The sequence below is a fragment of the Megascapheus bottae genome, chromosome 4, assembly GCF_031878675.1.
Source record: "Megascapheus bottae isolate mThoBot1 chromosome 4, mThoBot2.hap1, whole genome shotgun sequence".
In the NCBI taxonomy this organism is placed as follows: domain Eukaryota; kingdom Metazoa; phylum Chordata; class Mammalia; order Rodentia; family Geomyidae; genus Megascapheus; species Megascapheus bottae.
In genome coordinates this window covers 44,591,140-44,606,820 of record NC_143512.1, presented here as the reverse complement: position 1 = coordinate 44,606,820, position 15,681 = coordinate 44,591,140, and the positions used below count along the sequence as shown (strand labels likewise).

Sequence of the window (15,681 nt, the reverse complement as noted above, 5' to 3'; positions counted from 1 at the left end):
AAGAGTATTAGCCTTGAGAAAGCCCAAGGACATTGCGAAGGCCCTGAGTTCAAGCCCTTGGACTGGCACCAAAACAACAACAACAAAAAAAAACCTACCCAGGAGAGGTGTGGCTCGGTTGACAGTGCACTAGCCACTGTGAAAGCATCCGGTACCAAGTTCAAGTCCCCATCTCAAATCTAAAAAATTTTAAACCTACCCAAAGCTGAGGGTGTAGCTCAGTACAACACTTGCCTAGCGTGTGTAACACTCTGGATTTGACTTGTAACATCACAGGACAGGGGAGCTGGGAAATGTTTAAGAACAAATCTGTGAAAAAAAATCTTACCATGTAAAATACTTACAATGATGTTTTCTCTAAGTCAACATGTTTTTCTTCGGTGCAACTGCTCTCAGAATTATTCACTTCATCTGATATTTTCTCTAAGTCAACATGTTTTTCTTCTGTGCAACTACTCTCAGAATTATGCACTTCATCTAATAGTACAACTCCAACTTCTGATGGTGATAAATCTGAAGTGCTTGATTCTGAAGACTTAGGAGCTACTGGCATGGTATCTGGTTGCTTACTAAGTAAAAGAGATTAAAATAATTATCACAGCAAAGAATTCCAAGTAAAACATGTTTTTATATTTGATTTTATATATTATACATATAAATATATGTATTTATACATTTACATATATAGGTATTTGTATATACACATATATTTGTGTATGTGGAAAAAAAATATATATATATGGCAAGGAGTTTGGCCTACTGATAGAGTGCTTGCCTAGCATGCATAAAGACATGGGTTAAATTCCTTGGTACCTCATACATAGAAAAAGCCCAAAGTGTTACTTGGCCCAAGTGGTAGGGCTCTAGCTTTGAAAAGCTTCTGCCTTGAGTTCAAGTCCCAGGACTGGCAATAAATAAATAAATAAATAAATAAAACACATATATTATGTATTTTATAATTTATATATTTTATATAATACATATATTGATATATGTATGTTATATATTTATATATTTATACATTTGTAATACTAACTACTCAGGAGGCTGACCATTAAGGAACATGGCTCAAAATTAGCCCAGAAAAATATAAGCAAAAATGATGGAAGTAAAAAATCTAAGAGAAATCATAAGGCCTTGAGTTCAAGCCCTAAATACCATTTTACACACACACACACGCACACCATATGAAGTACAATTCATACAAGCACAAGTTGAAATCAGGAATAACTATACTATGAAATAGTTCCACAAATAATAAAAAGTGATGGCCATACACCATGACTATATCATCATACAAACAGATCTAGTCATACTTCCTTTGCTTATGTCTTTCTTCTACTATTTGCCTTTCATCAGCATTGCAACATGAATATTTATTGGTAAGAGAAGGTACCAAAAGTATACTATAGGAAAAGAAACAGTCTCTCTTCAACAAATGTTACTAGAAAAACTTAAAATTATGCAAGAATAAATTTTATCATTTATTTTATACCACACACAAAAATCAACTAAAATTATTAAAGATTTACATGTGAAATTTGAAACTATGAAATCTCTACAAGAAGCCAGGAGCTACTGGTTCAGGACTGTAATCCCAACTACTTAGGAAGCTGAGCTCTAAAGCAAGTCCCCCAAAATAACTTCAGAATCTTATGTCCAATCAACCACCAAAAAGTCAGAAGTGGAGGTGTGGCCTAAGTGGTGAAGTGTCATCCTTGAGCAAAAAAGCCAAGAGAGATTGTGAGGCCCTAATTTCAAGTCCCAGGACAGGCAAAAAAATACAAAACAAACAAACAAACAAAAAAAACCCGCTGATTTATCAGCTATTAAAAATAGTATGCCGGGCGGGGAGTTTGGCTTAGTGGTAGAATGCTTGCCTAGTATGCATGAAGACCCAGGTTCAATTCCTTGGTACCACATACATAGAAAAAAAGCCAGATGTGGTGCTATGGCTCAAGTGGTAAAGCGCTAGCTTTGAGAAAATCCAAGGACAGTGCTCAGGCCCTGAGCCTACGCCAAGGACTGGCAAAAAAAAAAAAAAAAAAAAAATAGTATGCCAAATCTATCCTGAGCAACATAACCCAGGATATAATAAGGACACCTGCTCAGCCATGTTCATCTCTGTACCATTCACAATAACCAAGCGATGGAAACAACCTATATGCTCTAATGCAGATGAATGGATACAAAAAATGTAATATATATATATATATATATACACAAACACACACACACATATATATATGGTATATATATATATATACATATACATATATGGCATATGTGTGGCATATGTGTATATATATGGTATATATATGGTATATGCGTGTATATATATACACTGTATGTATGTATGTATGTATGTATGTATGTATGTATGTATGTTTGTATGTATGTTTGTATGTATACATACCATATATGTGTGTGTGTGTATAGACAGATAGATACACATATATATACATACATACAATGGATTTCTATAGACAGGACAAATGGCATTCGCTGGGAAATGGATGAAACTACAGTGAATCATGTTGAGTGAGATAAGTCAAGACCAAAGGAAGAAAAGGTACATGGTATCTTTAATATGTGGATATTAGATCCAAACTGTACAAGAGCAATGACTCAATATTTGGGTACCCAAGGTTAGATTATGGACATAGTCTTGGAGATATAAACATAACTACGTAAACATAAAAATCTATGATGGGCTATATACTCCACAATGTTTTACTACATAGATTAATATGTATCTATGACATACAAACCCTCAGTCTAATTTTAATTATGATCTAAAATCTATGTATAGAGATTCCTTCCTTTCTTAAATACTTGTTTGTTAAACATGACATTTGAAAGATGATGTAAAAATCAATGTTAATAATTCTTTAATTTAAAAAAAATACAGTATGCCAAGACTGCTCACGCCAATAATCCTAGCTACTCAGGAGGCTGAGATCTGAGGATCAAGGTTCAAAGCCAGCCTAGGCACAAAAGGCCTTGAGATTCTTTCTCTAATTAACCTCTAGAAAATGGAAAATGGGCTTGGCTCAATGGTAGAGTAGCAGCCTTGAACTGAAGAGCTCAGGGGCAACACAAAGGCCCAGAACTTAAGCACTATTATCCACAGGAGGAAAAAAAAAGGGTGAAAGATGAAGACCCTGGTCCAAAGACAGCCCAGGTAGGTAAATCAGAGAGTTGTGAGGGGTGGGAGAAAAAGAATCCATAGGGGATCAGGGGAGGGAGAGGAACCAGGAATGTAAATCAGAGAGGTTGTGTGCATGTTTGCATGTGTGTGTATATGTGTTGTTCCTGGGGCTTGAACTCATGGCCTGGGAGCTATCTCTGCCATTTCCAGTTATTTTGATGCTTAACTGAAGATAAGAGTCTCAGATTTTCCTGCCCAGTATAACTTCAAATGGCAATCCTCAGATCTCAGCCTCTTCAGTAGCTAGGATTAGAGGTGTGAGCTACCAGTGCCCAGATGAGAATCTTCTTTTATTTTTAGTTTTTTGTTGGTCATGGGGCTTGAACTCTGGACCTGGGTGCTATCCCTAAGCTTTCAGCTCAAGGCTAGCACTCTACCACTTGAGCTACAGCACCACTTCTGGGTTTTTGGTAGTTAATTTGAGATAAGAGTCTCAAGGACTTTCATGCCTGGACCAGCTTTGAACCATGTTCCTCAACTCTCAGCCTCTTGAGTAGCTAGGATTATAGGTGTGAACCACTAGCAACAAACCAGGATGAGAATCTTATCTCCAATTAAAACCAAACTGTAAAAAACTGAGTTGTGGTTTTAAGTGTCAGAGTACCATTCTTGAGCAAAAAAGTTAAGCGAAGGAAGATGGCAGCTTACTGGTAGGTAGAGTTATGCCTACCATGCATGAAGCACTGGTTTTGATTCCTCATTACCACTTAAACAGAAATGGCTTGAAGTGGTGCTGTGACTCAAGTGGTAGAGTACTGGACTTGAGCAAAAGAAGCGCAGAGAGAGTGCCAAAGCTTGAGTTAAAACTCCAGGACTGGCCAAAAAAAAAAAAAAAAAAAAAGTTAAGCAAGAACTCATAGCTGGGAGTTTGGCCTAGTGATAGAGTGCTTGCCTAGCATGCACGAAGACCCGGGTTCGATTCTTTGGTACCACATACTTAGAAAAAGCCGGAAGTGGTACTGAGGCTGAAGTGGTAGAGCTCTAGCTTTGAGAAAAATCCAAGGACAGGGCTCAGGCCCTGAGCCTAAACCCAGGACTGGCAAAAAAAAAAAAAAAAAAAAAAAAAAAAAAAAAAAAAAAAGAAGAAGAACTCATGATCCCGAGTTTAAGCCCCAGTAACAATAAGTATAAACAAATACAGGGGCCAGGAGTGTGGCTTAGTGGTAAAGTGCTTGCCTAGCACACATGAAGCCCTCGCTTTGATTACTCAATACCACATCTAGAGAAAAGGCTAGAAGTGATTCTGTGGCTCAAATGGTAGAGAGGTAGCCTTGAGAAAGCTCAACAACAGTGCCCAGGCCTGGAATTCAAGCCCCAGGACTGACAAAAATAAAATAAAATAAAATAATGAAAAATAAACTCGGGCACAGTGGCACATGTCTATAATCCTAGCTACTCAGGAGGCTGAGATCTGAGAGTTTCGGTTCAAAGCCAGTACAAACACTGAAGAACATGAGACTCTTACTGCCAATTAATCACTACGGGGGGGAGGGGGGGAAATGCGGCTGCAGCTCCAGGGGAAGGGTGGTAGCCTTGAGCTTCAGAGCTCAGGGACAGGGCCCAGGGCCAGAATTCAAGCCTCAAGACCCAGAAAAAATAATAATAAACGTAAAAATAAAAATAGGGCTGGGGGCTGGGAGTTTGGCCTAGTGGCAGAGTGCTTGCCTAGCATGCACAAAGACCTGGGTTTGATTCCTTAGTATCACATACATAGAAAAGACTGGAACTGGTGCCAAGGCTAACTATGAGAAAGTCCAAGGACAGTGCTCAGGCCCTGAGCTCAAGCCCAGGACTGGCAAAAGAAAAAAAAAAAAGGAGAAACACAAATCTACTATTGACAGTTGGAAACTATAATACATCCTTTCTCAGTAACCAGCAAAAGATGTAGACAAAGCCAATAAAAACTTACAAATACAGGGGCTGGGGTTTGGCCTAGTGGTAGAGTGCTTGCCTACCATGGACAAAGACCCAAGTTCAATTCCTCAGTACCACATACAGAGAAAAAAGCCAGAAAATGGTACTGTGGCTCAAGTGGTAGAGCTCTGGCCTTGAGAAAGCCCAAGGAGAGTGCTCAGGCCCTGAGTTCAAGCCAGGAATGGCAAAAACAACAACAACAACAACAACTTACAAATACCTTGGTGTAAGGATGGGGTCAGTTCTCTTCTCAACGATTTCATTAGACGCTAATTCCACAACTTCATCTATGCTTTCCAGACAGGAAAGCTGTTGTTTATTACATTCATCTTCACTTGCCTCAGGACATAAAACTGGACTATAACCTAAGAATATAAGTTGTATATTATTCTAAAATTCAAATTCCATATAAAGCCTATTCTGTCTATATTTTTCTATTTTCTTTCTCTTTAGATTATCATTATCATTAGTATTATTAATGAGTGAACCCAAGCACTTAAACATGCTAAGTACACAGTCTGACACTAAGTTATATCTTCAGCCAGAATCTATTTTAAGTAATCTATATAAGTGAACTGATAAGAAAAAAGACAAAGCCTTTCCCTCAACTTCATCATCATCTCCTAGCAATTCATAAATACATTTGCATTCTAAGAGTAAAAATGAAAGAATGACAAAGTCAACTAATTATTTTACAAATTAAAGTAACTATGAGTTCATAGAAATACTCCATACAGGTACATCATGAAAAGCTGTAATTTATTAACAAACATTATTTTTAATTTAACAATCATTTTTAATGGCAAAATTAAACCAGGCTCTGATGGCTCATGCTTATAATTTGGCCTACTCTGATTTAAGGATTAAGGCACAAAGTCAACACAGATAAACAAATCCTTGAGTATCTTATCTCAAATTAACCAGCAAGGAGTCAGAAGGCGGGCCGGGAATTTGGCCTAGTGGTACAGTGCTTCTTGCCTAGCATGCACAAAGACCCGGGTTCGATTCCTTGGTACCACATACTTAGAAAAAGCCAGAAGTGATGCTGAGACTCAAGTGGTAGAGTTCTAGCCTTTAGGAAAAATCCAAGGACAGTGCTCAGGCCCTGAGCTTAAACCCAGGACTGGCAAAAAAAAAAAGTCGGAAGGCAAAATGTGAATCAAGTGACAAAGTACAAGCCTTGAGCAGAAAAAGCCAAGGAAGCATATAAGGCTTTGAGATCAAGTGATGGCATTTTACAAACAGAGAGGGAAGGGAGGGAGGGAGAGTAAGGAGGAGGGGGGAGGGAAGGAGAGGGAGGGGGAGAAGGAGGAGGAGGGGGAGGAGGGAGGAGAGGAAGGGGAGGGGAGAAGAGGGGGGGGAGGGAGAGAGGGAGAGACCTACTAAGTAATACATCTCAGAAACACATAATAGAGGCAGGCAAAGTGGCTCACACCTGAAATCCTAGCTACTCAGGAGGCTGAGATCTGAGGATCAAGGTTCAAAGCCAGCCCAGTGACAAAAGGACCTGAAACTCTCCCTCTAGAAAATGGGAAGTGGGACTAGGCTCAAGGGTAGGATGGTAGCCTTGAGCTAAACAGCTCAGGGACAGTGCCCAGGCCGAGTTCAAGCCCCATGACCCACCACACACACAAAAAAAGAAAAATGTATCAACTTTTGCTCTTTTAATAAATTCTTTCAGGACAGGATCATGGCCTACTGGTAGAGCACTCGCCATGCACGCACAAAGCTCTGGATTTAATTCCTCCGTACCACATACACAGAAAAGGCCAGAAGTGATTCTGTGGCTCAAGTGGTAAAGTGTCAGCCTTGAGAAAGCCCAAGGACAGTGCCCAGGCCCTGAATTCAACCACCAGGACTGGCAAAAATAAAAACAATAAATTAATTTATTACTACAAAAAGTTATTTTACACAGTATTATTAGTAGTATGCATTACTAATTGCTAGAATATATAAATATGGTATGTACCATATTACTTTCAAGTAAATGGAGGCTTTTAGAATGCATAATAATAAACTTACTCTTGTGTAAATCACTTTCAGATGGACTTGAATGAACAGTGACATTTCCTACAATGTTTTCTACTTCCTGTTCATTAGCTTCATCTTGATTCTTCCTTTTCCTTTTATTTTGATGTTGGTCTTGTTCTAATACAACTTGTTCTGAATCCTGTCCTGATGAAATCAGACATTCCTCTTCTTCAAGTGCCTGAACATCCTTCAGAGATCTTTCAGTATCTGAATTTTTAGTACTCACAGATTCATCTGGATCATCATTAACTCCTTCACTAGTAACTTTTTTCCCTAAAACAAAAGAATTAGACATAAATATAGGAACAACCTGTAGAAACATTTTTGTTTGCTTTGTTTTCTATGTTTTTCTTGTGCCAGTACTAACGTTTGAACTCAGGGCCTGGGCACTGTTCCTTAGCTTTTTCACTCATAGCTGGCACTCTTATCACTAGAGCCATACTCTATTTCTGGCTTTTTTTGGGGGGCGGGAGGAGATAAGTCTCATGAACCTTTCAAATGGAAATCCTCAGATCTCAGCTTCCTGAGCAACTAGGATAACAGCGTGAGCCACAGGCGTCTAGCCAGAAAAACTCCTAAAGGGGAAAAAGATAGATATTTAAGGGTGTCCTCTGTAATAAAAAAAGTTGAAGTCAGGCACAGTGGCACACGCCTGTAATCCTAGCTACTCAGAAGACTGAGATCTGAGGCTCACAGTTCGAAGCCAGCCCGGGCACTAAAGGGCATTAAAATCTGTCTTATCTCTAATTAACCATCAGAAACTGGAAGTGGAGCTGTGGGTCAAGGGACAGGCAGCTAGCCTTGAGCTGAAGACCTCAGGGACAGCACCCAGACACAGAGGTCAAGCCCCAAGACCAACGAACAAAAAAAAAAAAAAAAAATGGGAGAGGCCAGGGGCATAGCCTAGAGGTAGAGAGCCTAGCATGCATGAAGCCCTGGGTTCAATTCCTTCCCACCATAGACACTGAAAAGGCTGAAATGGTGTTATAGCTCAGCTCTAGCCTTGAGAAAGTCCAGAGACAGTGCTCAGGACCTGAGTTCAAGCCCCAGGAATGGCAGAAAGAAAGAGAGAGAGAGAGAGAGAGAGAGAGAGAGAGAGAGAGAGAGAGAGAGAGAGAGAGAGAGAAATCAAAGAGAAATGAAAATAGGAATGATAAATTTTAATACTCTCATGAAATGTTCTTATTATCATGTACCAGGTGTTACAAGTTCTATGTCAAGACATATTCTTTTAAGTTTTAAAAATCTATACAGGCATTAACATGTATTATATATATATATGCAGCTATAGCTGCATACACGTACATATATACACACAGATACTCGTACCTAAACACACATACTACTGTTTCATATGTGTATATATACTATATATATATGAAATATATAAGAAAGATTTCAGCCAGGTACTAGTGGCTCATGCCTGTAATTCTAGCTACTCAGGAGGCTGAGATCTGAGGAAAGTAGTTCAAAGCCAGCTAGGACAGGAAAGTCCATGAGAATATTGTTACCAATAAACTACCAAATAGCCAGAAATGAAGATGTGGCTCAAGTCGTAGAGTGCCAGCCTTGAAAAAATGATGCTCAGTGGTCGGGAGTTTGGCCTAGTGATAGAGCACTTGCCTAGCATGCACAGAGACCCGGGTTTGATTCCTTGGTACCACATACATAGAAAAAAGCCAGAAGTGATGCTGTGGTTCAAGTGGTAGAGGTCTGTCATTGAGAAAACCCAAGGACAGTGCTCAGGCCCTGGACTCAAGCCCAGGACTGGTGCCCACCCCCCCAAAAAAAAAAGATCCTCAGAGAGAGAACCAGGCCCTAAGTTCAAGCAACCAGGACTAGTGTGCAAATTTCTTATTACTGAAGCCAGGCACAGTGGCTCAAAACTGCAATTCTAACTATTCAGGAGGCTGAGATCTGAGCGTCTCCGTTCAAAGCCAAGCCAGGCACTAAAATCCGTGAGATTCTTATCTCCAATTAACCATCGGAAAACTGGAAATGGGGCTGTGGCTCAATGGGTAGGCAGTAGCCTTGAGCTGAAGAATTCAAGGACAATACCTGGTCCAGGGTTAAGGAGGTAGCCTTGAACTGAAGAACTAAGGGAGAGCGCCCAGACCCAGAGTACAAGCCCCATGAAAAAAAAAAAAATTATTGGTATGAAGTGGGTATGGATTAAGTGGTAGAAAACCTGCCTAGAGGGTCAGGAGTTTAGCCTAGTTATACAGTACTTGCCTAGCATGCACAAAGACCCGGGTTTAATTACTCAGTACCATATACATAGAAAAAAGCCAGAAGTGGTACTGTGGCTCAAGTGGTAGAGTTCTAGCCTTGATAAAGCCCAAGGACAATTCCCCTGAGTTTCCCTAAGTTCAAGGCCCGAGACTGGCCAAAAGAAAAAAACAAACCTGAGGCCAGGAGTTTGACCTAATGGAAGAGTGCTTGCCTAGCATACACTAAGACCTGGGTTAGATTCCTCAGTATCACATACATAGAAAAAAAAAGCCAGAAATGGTACTGTGGCTCAAGTGATAGAGGTCTAGCCTTGAGAAAGCCCAAGGACAGTGTCCAGGCTCTGAGTTCTGGTCCCAGAACTGACAAAAGTCTCAGGAAAAAAAAAGAAAACCTGCCTAGCAAAGCCATGTGTATGGCAACTTAATAATAATAATAACAACTGGGCCGGGAGTTTGGCCTAGTGGTTAAAGTGCTTGTCTAGCATGCATGAAGACCCGGGTTCGATTCCTCGATTCCACATACATAGAAAAAAGCCGGAAGTGGTGCTGAGGCTCAAGTGGTAGAGCTCTAGCCTTGAGAAAGTCCAAGGACAGTGCTCAGGCCCTGCGCTCAAGCCCAGGACTGGCAAAAAAAAAAAAAATAATAATAATAATAATAATAATAATAGGGCCGGGAGTTTGGCCTAGTGGTTAAAGTGCTTGCCTAGCATGCATGAAGACCCGGGTTCGATTCCTTGGTACCACATATATAGAAAAAGCCGGAAGTGGTGCTGAGGCTCAAGTGGTAGAGCTCTAGCCTTGAGAAAGTCCAAGGACAGTGCTCAGGCCCTGAGCTCAAGCCCAGGACTGGCAAAAAAAAAATAAAATAAAATAATAATAATAATAACAACTGTATTTTTTTAAACACCAGTACTTTTTGGAATATAGCTCAAATGATAGGAGCACCAACCTAACAAATATATGACCGTTACTTCAAACCCCAATACCAGCAAAATTAAAAAAAAAAAAAAAAAAGAATGAAAGAATGAATACCTTTTACATTTTTCCGTGGTTTGGAAGACTTTTCCTTCAAACTCTGATTTTTAACAGATTTTTGTTTTCTTTTCTCTTCTTCAGCAAGAACTTTCTGAAGCAAATGAGCAAAAAAATCGAAGTCAAAAGGACGTTTTTCCTCTGTTTAAAAAAAAAATAAAAGGAAAATAACCTTCAAGTTATTTTTAAAAAATAGAAAAGAACTTGGTCATTTGTAAAGAATCACACATCAAAAACAAATGGACTTATCACTAAGACAATGGGTAAATAAGTAGATAACAGAACACCAGTCAGCAATAAAAGAAAAAATTGCATTGGAGATGCAATGGAGATGATATTGGAAATATAAACACAACTACATAGTCATAAAAACTTATGACTATAGACATAATGTTTTATTTCATAGATTATTATATATCTATGACATATAAACCCTCAGCCTAATTTTGATTATGTTCTAAAATCTAAGTGACAGTGATTGTATACAGAGATTCCCTTCTTTAATTCCTGTTTGCTAAACACGTCATTTGAAATATGATGTAAAAATCAATGTTACTAAATTCTTTAATTTAAAAAAAATCCAAGTCAAAAGGACATTTTTCCTCTGTTTAAAAAAAAAATAAAAGGAAAATAACCTTCAAGCCATTTTTTAAAAATAGAAAAGAACTTGGTCGGACCGGGAGTTTGGCCTAGTGGTTAAAGTGCTTGCCTAGCATGCTTGAAGACCCAGGTTCAATTCTTTGGCACCACATACATAGAAAAAAGCCGGAAGTGGTGCTGAGGCTCAAGTGGTAGAGCTCTAGCCTTGAGAAAGTCCAAGGACAGGGCTCAAGCCCTGAGCTCAAGCCCAGGACTGGCAAAAAAAAAAAAAAAAAAGAACTTGGTCATTTATAAAGAATCACACATCAAAAACAAATGGACTTATCACTAAGACAATGGGTAAACAGTATTGCTGACACCAGTCAGCAATAAAAGAAAAAATTGCACTGGAGATATAGTTCAGATGCAGAGCCTTGTCTGGCATGTGCAGGAACTTTGGTTGCAGAACATGCTAAGTTAATCTGTGGGAATTCAAATAAAAATAGTGGGTTGCCGAGCTGGTAGTCTGACTTAGGGGTAGAGTGCTTGCCTAGCACTGAGTACCACATACATAGGAAAAGCCAAAAGTGGTACAGTGGCTCAAGTGGAAGAGTGCTAGCCTTGAGAAAGCTCAAGGTCAGTGCTCAGGCCCTGAGCCCAAGCCCAGGACTGGCAAAAAATAAATAAACAAATAAATAAATAATCAGTGGGTTGCCTTGGACCTATAGGATAGAATTTGCTTGACTGGAACAGAATCCAAGAAATTTTCTGAAATGTTCATATATGATTTGGGGTGATGGTTATACATTTGTATTTGTCAGTTTGAAACTATATTCTGAACTGCACTATCAGTAACAGTACTCATTCTTATTAGCCAGTACAAAAGGCACTGGGTTTAATCTCCCAATCAAATAACAAAAAAGTGAAGATGATTAAATCTTCAAAATGCCTATATATATATATACACATATTTAATCATTTCATTATTCCCTTCCCAAATAGCAGTAAAGTAGGAAGTAACTATAAAATGTTAATCAATTCAAAAGACTCAGGAACACATTTAAATACTCAGCAGCAGCACATCAAAAAGAATAATCAAGGGCTGGGAGGATGGCCTAGTGGTAGCATGCTTGCTTACCATGTATGAAGCCCTGGGTTCAATTCCCCAAAACCACATACACAGAAAAAGCCAGAAGTGTACTGTGGCTCAAGTTGCAGAGTGCTAGCCTGAGCAAAAAGCATTTAAGACAAAAACGATGACTCAATACTCAGGTACTCAAGGTCACTGACATGAACTTGAAGATATAAATATAACTATATAGACATATAGATCTATGATGGGATATATACTCTATAGACAATGATATAAAGATATAGATTTATGACATATCAACTCTCAGCTTAGTTTTAATTTTGTTCTTAAATTTATGTGCCAGTGATTGCATATAAAGATTCCAATCTTAAATACTTGTTACACGTGATATTGGAAATATAATGTAAAAAAAAAAATCAGTGTTAATAAAATCTTTTAATTAAAAAAACAAAATGTGCAAGGACAGTGCCCATGCACTGAATTCAAGCCCCAGGACTGGCCAAAAAAAAAAAAAAAAGAGGGCCGGGAGTTTGGGTAGTGGCAGAGTGCTTGCTAGCATGCACAAAGACCCAGGTTCAATTCCTCAGTACCACATAAATAGACATAGCTGGAAGTGGTGCCGTGGCTCAAGTGGTAGAGCTCTAGGACTAACTAGCCAAAAAAAAAAAAGAATAATCAAGCCAGGCACCCAGTGGCTCACGCCTGAAATCCTAGCTACTTAGAATGCTGAGATCTGAGGAACACAGTTCAAAGCCAGCCAGGGCAGGAAACCATGAAACTCCTACCTCCAATTAACTACCAAAAAGCTGGAAGTCAAGCTGTGGCTCCAGTAGTGGAGCACTAACCTTAAGCATAAAAGCTCAGGAACAATGTTAGGAAAAGTTCAATCCCCAGGCATATTCACACACTGTCAGTAGGATTCTCAACACACTGTACAATTCTCAACTGCCCCACTGCCCAATTGCCACAATATCTCTAGCACTTAATAGAATGACGTACACAGAGAAGGTGGTCAGTGCTGTTGAAAGAACTGATGAGTTGACAGCAGGAAGGATCCATCCATAGTGTTCTATTTTCCAGAAATAGTTCCATAAACATAGTCTATCACAATCAACACCTAGGAGTGATACTAACAGACCCGTGATAATCTCTTGCCTGGACTCTTAAATCTGCTTCTGGATATTTTTTTTTGTGGGTCATGGGGCTTGAACTTGGCCTGGACGCTATCCCTGAGCAATTCAGCCCAAGGCCACCCCCTACCCCTGGGCCTGGGCGCTGTCCCTGACCTCTTTTGAGCTAAATCCCATTTCTCATTTTCTAGGGGTAATTGGAAATAAGAGTCTCAGGTCCTTTTGGTGCCCAGGCTGGCTTTGAACCTTGATCCTCAGATCTCAGCCTCCTGAGTAGCTAGGATTACAGGCGTGAGCCACCACACCCAGCTACTTCTGGATATTTTAACTAATCCTTTGTCTATGGATTTGTAGCAATTACTAAATACAGAATGCTAAATAGAAAATTTCCAGTCTTATACCAATATAAATACAAATCTAGAATACACTAAAGCCTAAAAAAAAATGGGACATTTTTAGCCTCTCCAAATGATCGATGAAGTCATTATTACTTACGGAATGCTTTGTCTATTCTCCATCCATTTGTTTTCTCTTCACGTTTAAATTTATTCTGTTAACAAAAAAAAAGTTAAGAAGTGTAGCAATTTTCCTCAAATTATTGAAGAATATCTGGAGGTTCATACTTATAATTATAGATACTAAGGAGGCTGAGATCTGAGGAGTGAGATTCAAAGGCAGCTAGAGCAGAAAAGTCCATAAGATTATTTTTTTTTTCTTTTTTTTTTGCCAGTCCTGGGCTTGGGATCAGAGCCTGAGCACTGTCCTTGGACTTTCTCAAGGCTTAGCACTCTACCACTTGAGCCTCAGCACCACTTCCAGCTTTTTTCTATGTATGTGGTATTGAGGAATCAAACTCGGGTCTTCGTGCATGCTAGGCAAGCACTCAACCATTAGGCCAAACTCCCAGCCCAGTCCAAAAGATTATTATCATCAATTAACCACCAAAAAGCTGGAGGTGGAGCTATGGCTCAAGTGACAGAACACTAGTCTTAGGCACAAAAGTTCAGAAACCACATCCAGGCCTTGAATTAAAGCCCCAGGACTAAAAATATAGGTACAAATATCTGTAGTTACAAAAATCTGATTTATTTTGATAATATTCACAAAATAATGTAATATTAATAGATATTTCTCCCATATTTCTAGTAAAATTAATGTTTGATGAGCCAGGAGTGTGGCTTAGTAGAGTGTTTGTCTAGCATGCACAAAGCCTTGTGTTCAATTCCTCAGTGGCAGAGCACTAGCCTTGAGAAAGCCTAAGGACAGTGCCCAGGCCCTGAGTTCAAGCCCCAGGACTAGCAAGGAAGGAAGGAAGGAAGGAAGGAAGGAAGGAAGGAAGGAAGGAAGGAAGGAAGGAAGGAAGGAAGGAAGGAAGGAAGGAAAGGAGGGAGGGAGGGAGGGAGGGAGGGAGGGAGGGAGGGAAGAAAGCAAGAAAGCAAGAAAGAAAGAAAGAGAGAAAGAAAGAGAGAGAAGGCAGGCAGGCAAGAAAGCAAGCAAGCTAGTGGGGGTGGTGGGGAGGGAAATGGGGACCAAGACATAGAAAGGGTATCAATGTATGTGAATTAATGCACCTTCTATCTGGCGAACATAATGTAACCCTTCTATTAATTACAATAAAAAATATATGAAAAAAAAGAAAGCAAGCTAACTTGAGGGATTATAGAGATGATGGTTGTATTTGACTGATGCACAAATGAACAAATGACACTTAACCACACTAAACTGTATAATTTTTTTTAACGTTTTGAAAAAGAAACTGCTACAACTAAAAGAAAAGAAAAGCTGATGTGGTACCATATGGATATTATTTATAAAGATCTAACAGGAGGGATGAAAATCCCTGAGTTATTTTGCTCAAGGCTGATACTCTATCACTTCAGCCACAGCTCTTCTATGACATTTTAGTGGTCCACTGAAGTTAAGAGTTTCAGGGACTTTCCTGACCAAACTGTCTTCAAACCACGACGCTCAGATTGTCATCCTCCTGTGTAACCATGACTGCATCCAGCTATTTGTTATTTTTCACTAATATAATTGAACATTATGGGGTGGGAAATGACGAGCACAGATCTTGTCATGAATCTGGAATACAGTACAGCAATATAACAAGAGAAAGTTTGCCAGCAAAGAAACTTTGATATATCCTCTCAGATACATCTTAACTATAACTGGCTTCACTTCTGTTGTTCAGAGGAAATGATCACTCCCAAAGTTAAGATGGAAATAGAAAATCAAGGTACTTTAGTTATATGGAACTCAGTATTCTTGTTATATATCCTTCTAGAAAATTCAGAAATATTTCTTTGTTCAAAAATTATTCTTCTCCTTGGTGCTACTGGTTCATACCTGTAATCCTAACTACTCAGGAGGCTGAAATCTTTGATGGTTCAAAGCAAGCCGCCCAGGCAGGAAAGTCCCAAGAGATTCTTATCTCCAATTAACCAACAGAAAACCAGACAT

General features: G+C 39.3%; 1 protein-coding gene across 5 annotated transcripts in view; it reads right to left on the bottom strand.

Moving 5' to 3' along the window:
* The window catches only part of Bdp1 (BDP1 general transcription factor IIIB subunit), a 97,155-nt gene that overhangs the window by 64,873 nt on the left and 16,601 nt on the right, over positions 1-15,681 (bottom strand). For all 5 annotated transcript variants that reach the window (XM_090331801.1, XM_090331797.1, XM_090331798.1 and 2 more), the window contains exons 8-12: positions 13,717-13,771; positions 10,420-10,560; positions 7,148-7,429; positions 5,346-5,490; positions 345-569 (exon numbers count right to left, since the gene is read on the bottom strand). In XM_090331801.1, the coding sequence (XP_090187927.1) occupies positions 345-569; positions 5,346-5,490; positions 7,148-7,429; positions 10,420-10,560; positions 13,717-13,771 (848 nt within the window). The remainder of the gene's footprint in view (positions 1-344; positions 570-5,345; positions 5,491-7,147; positions 7,430-10,419; positions 10,561-13,716; positions 13,772-15,681) is intronic.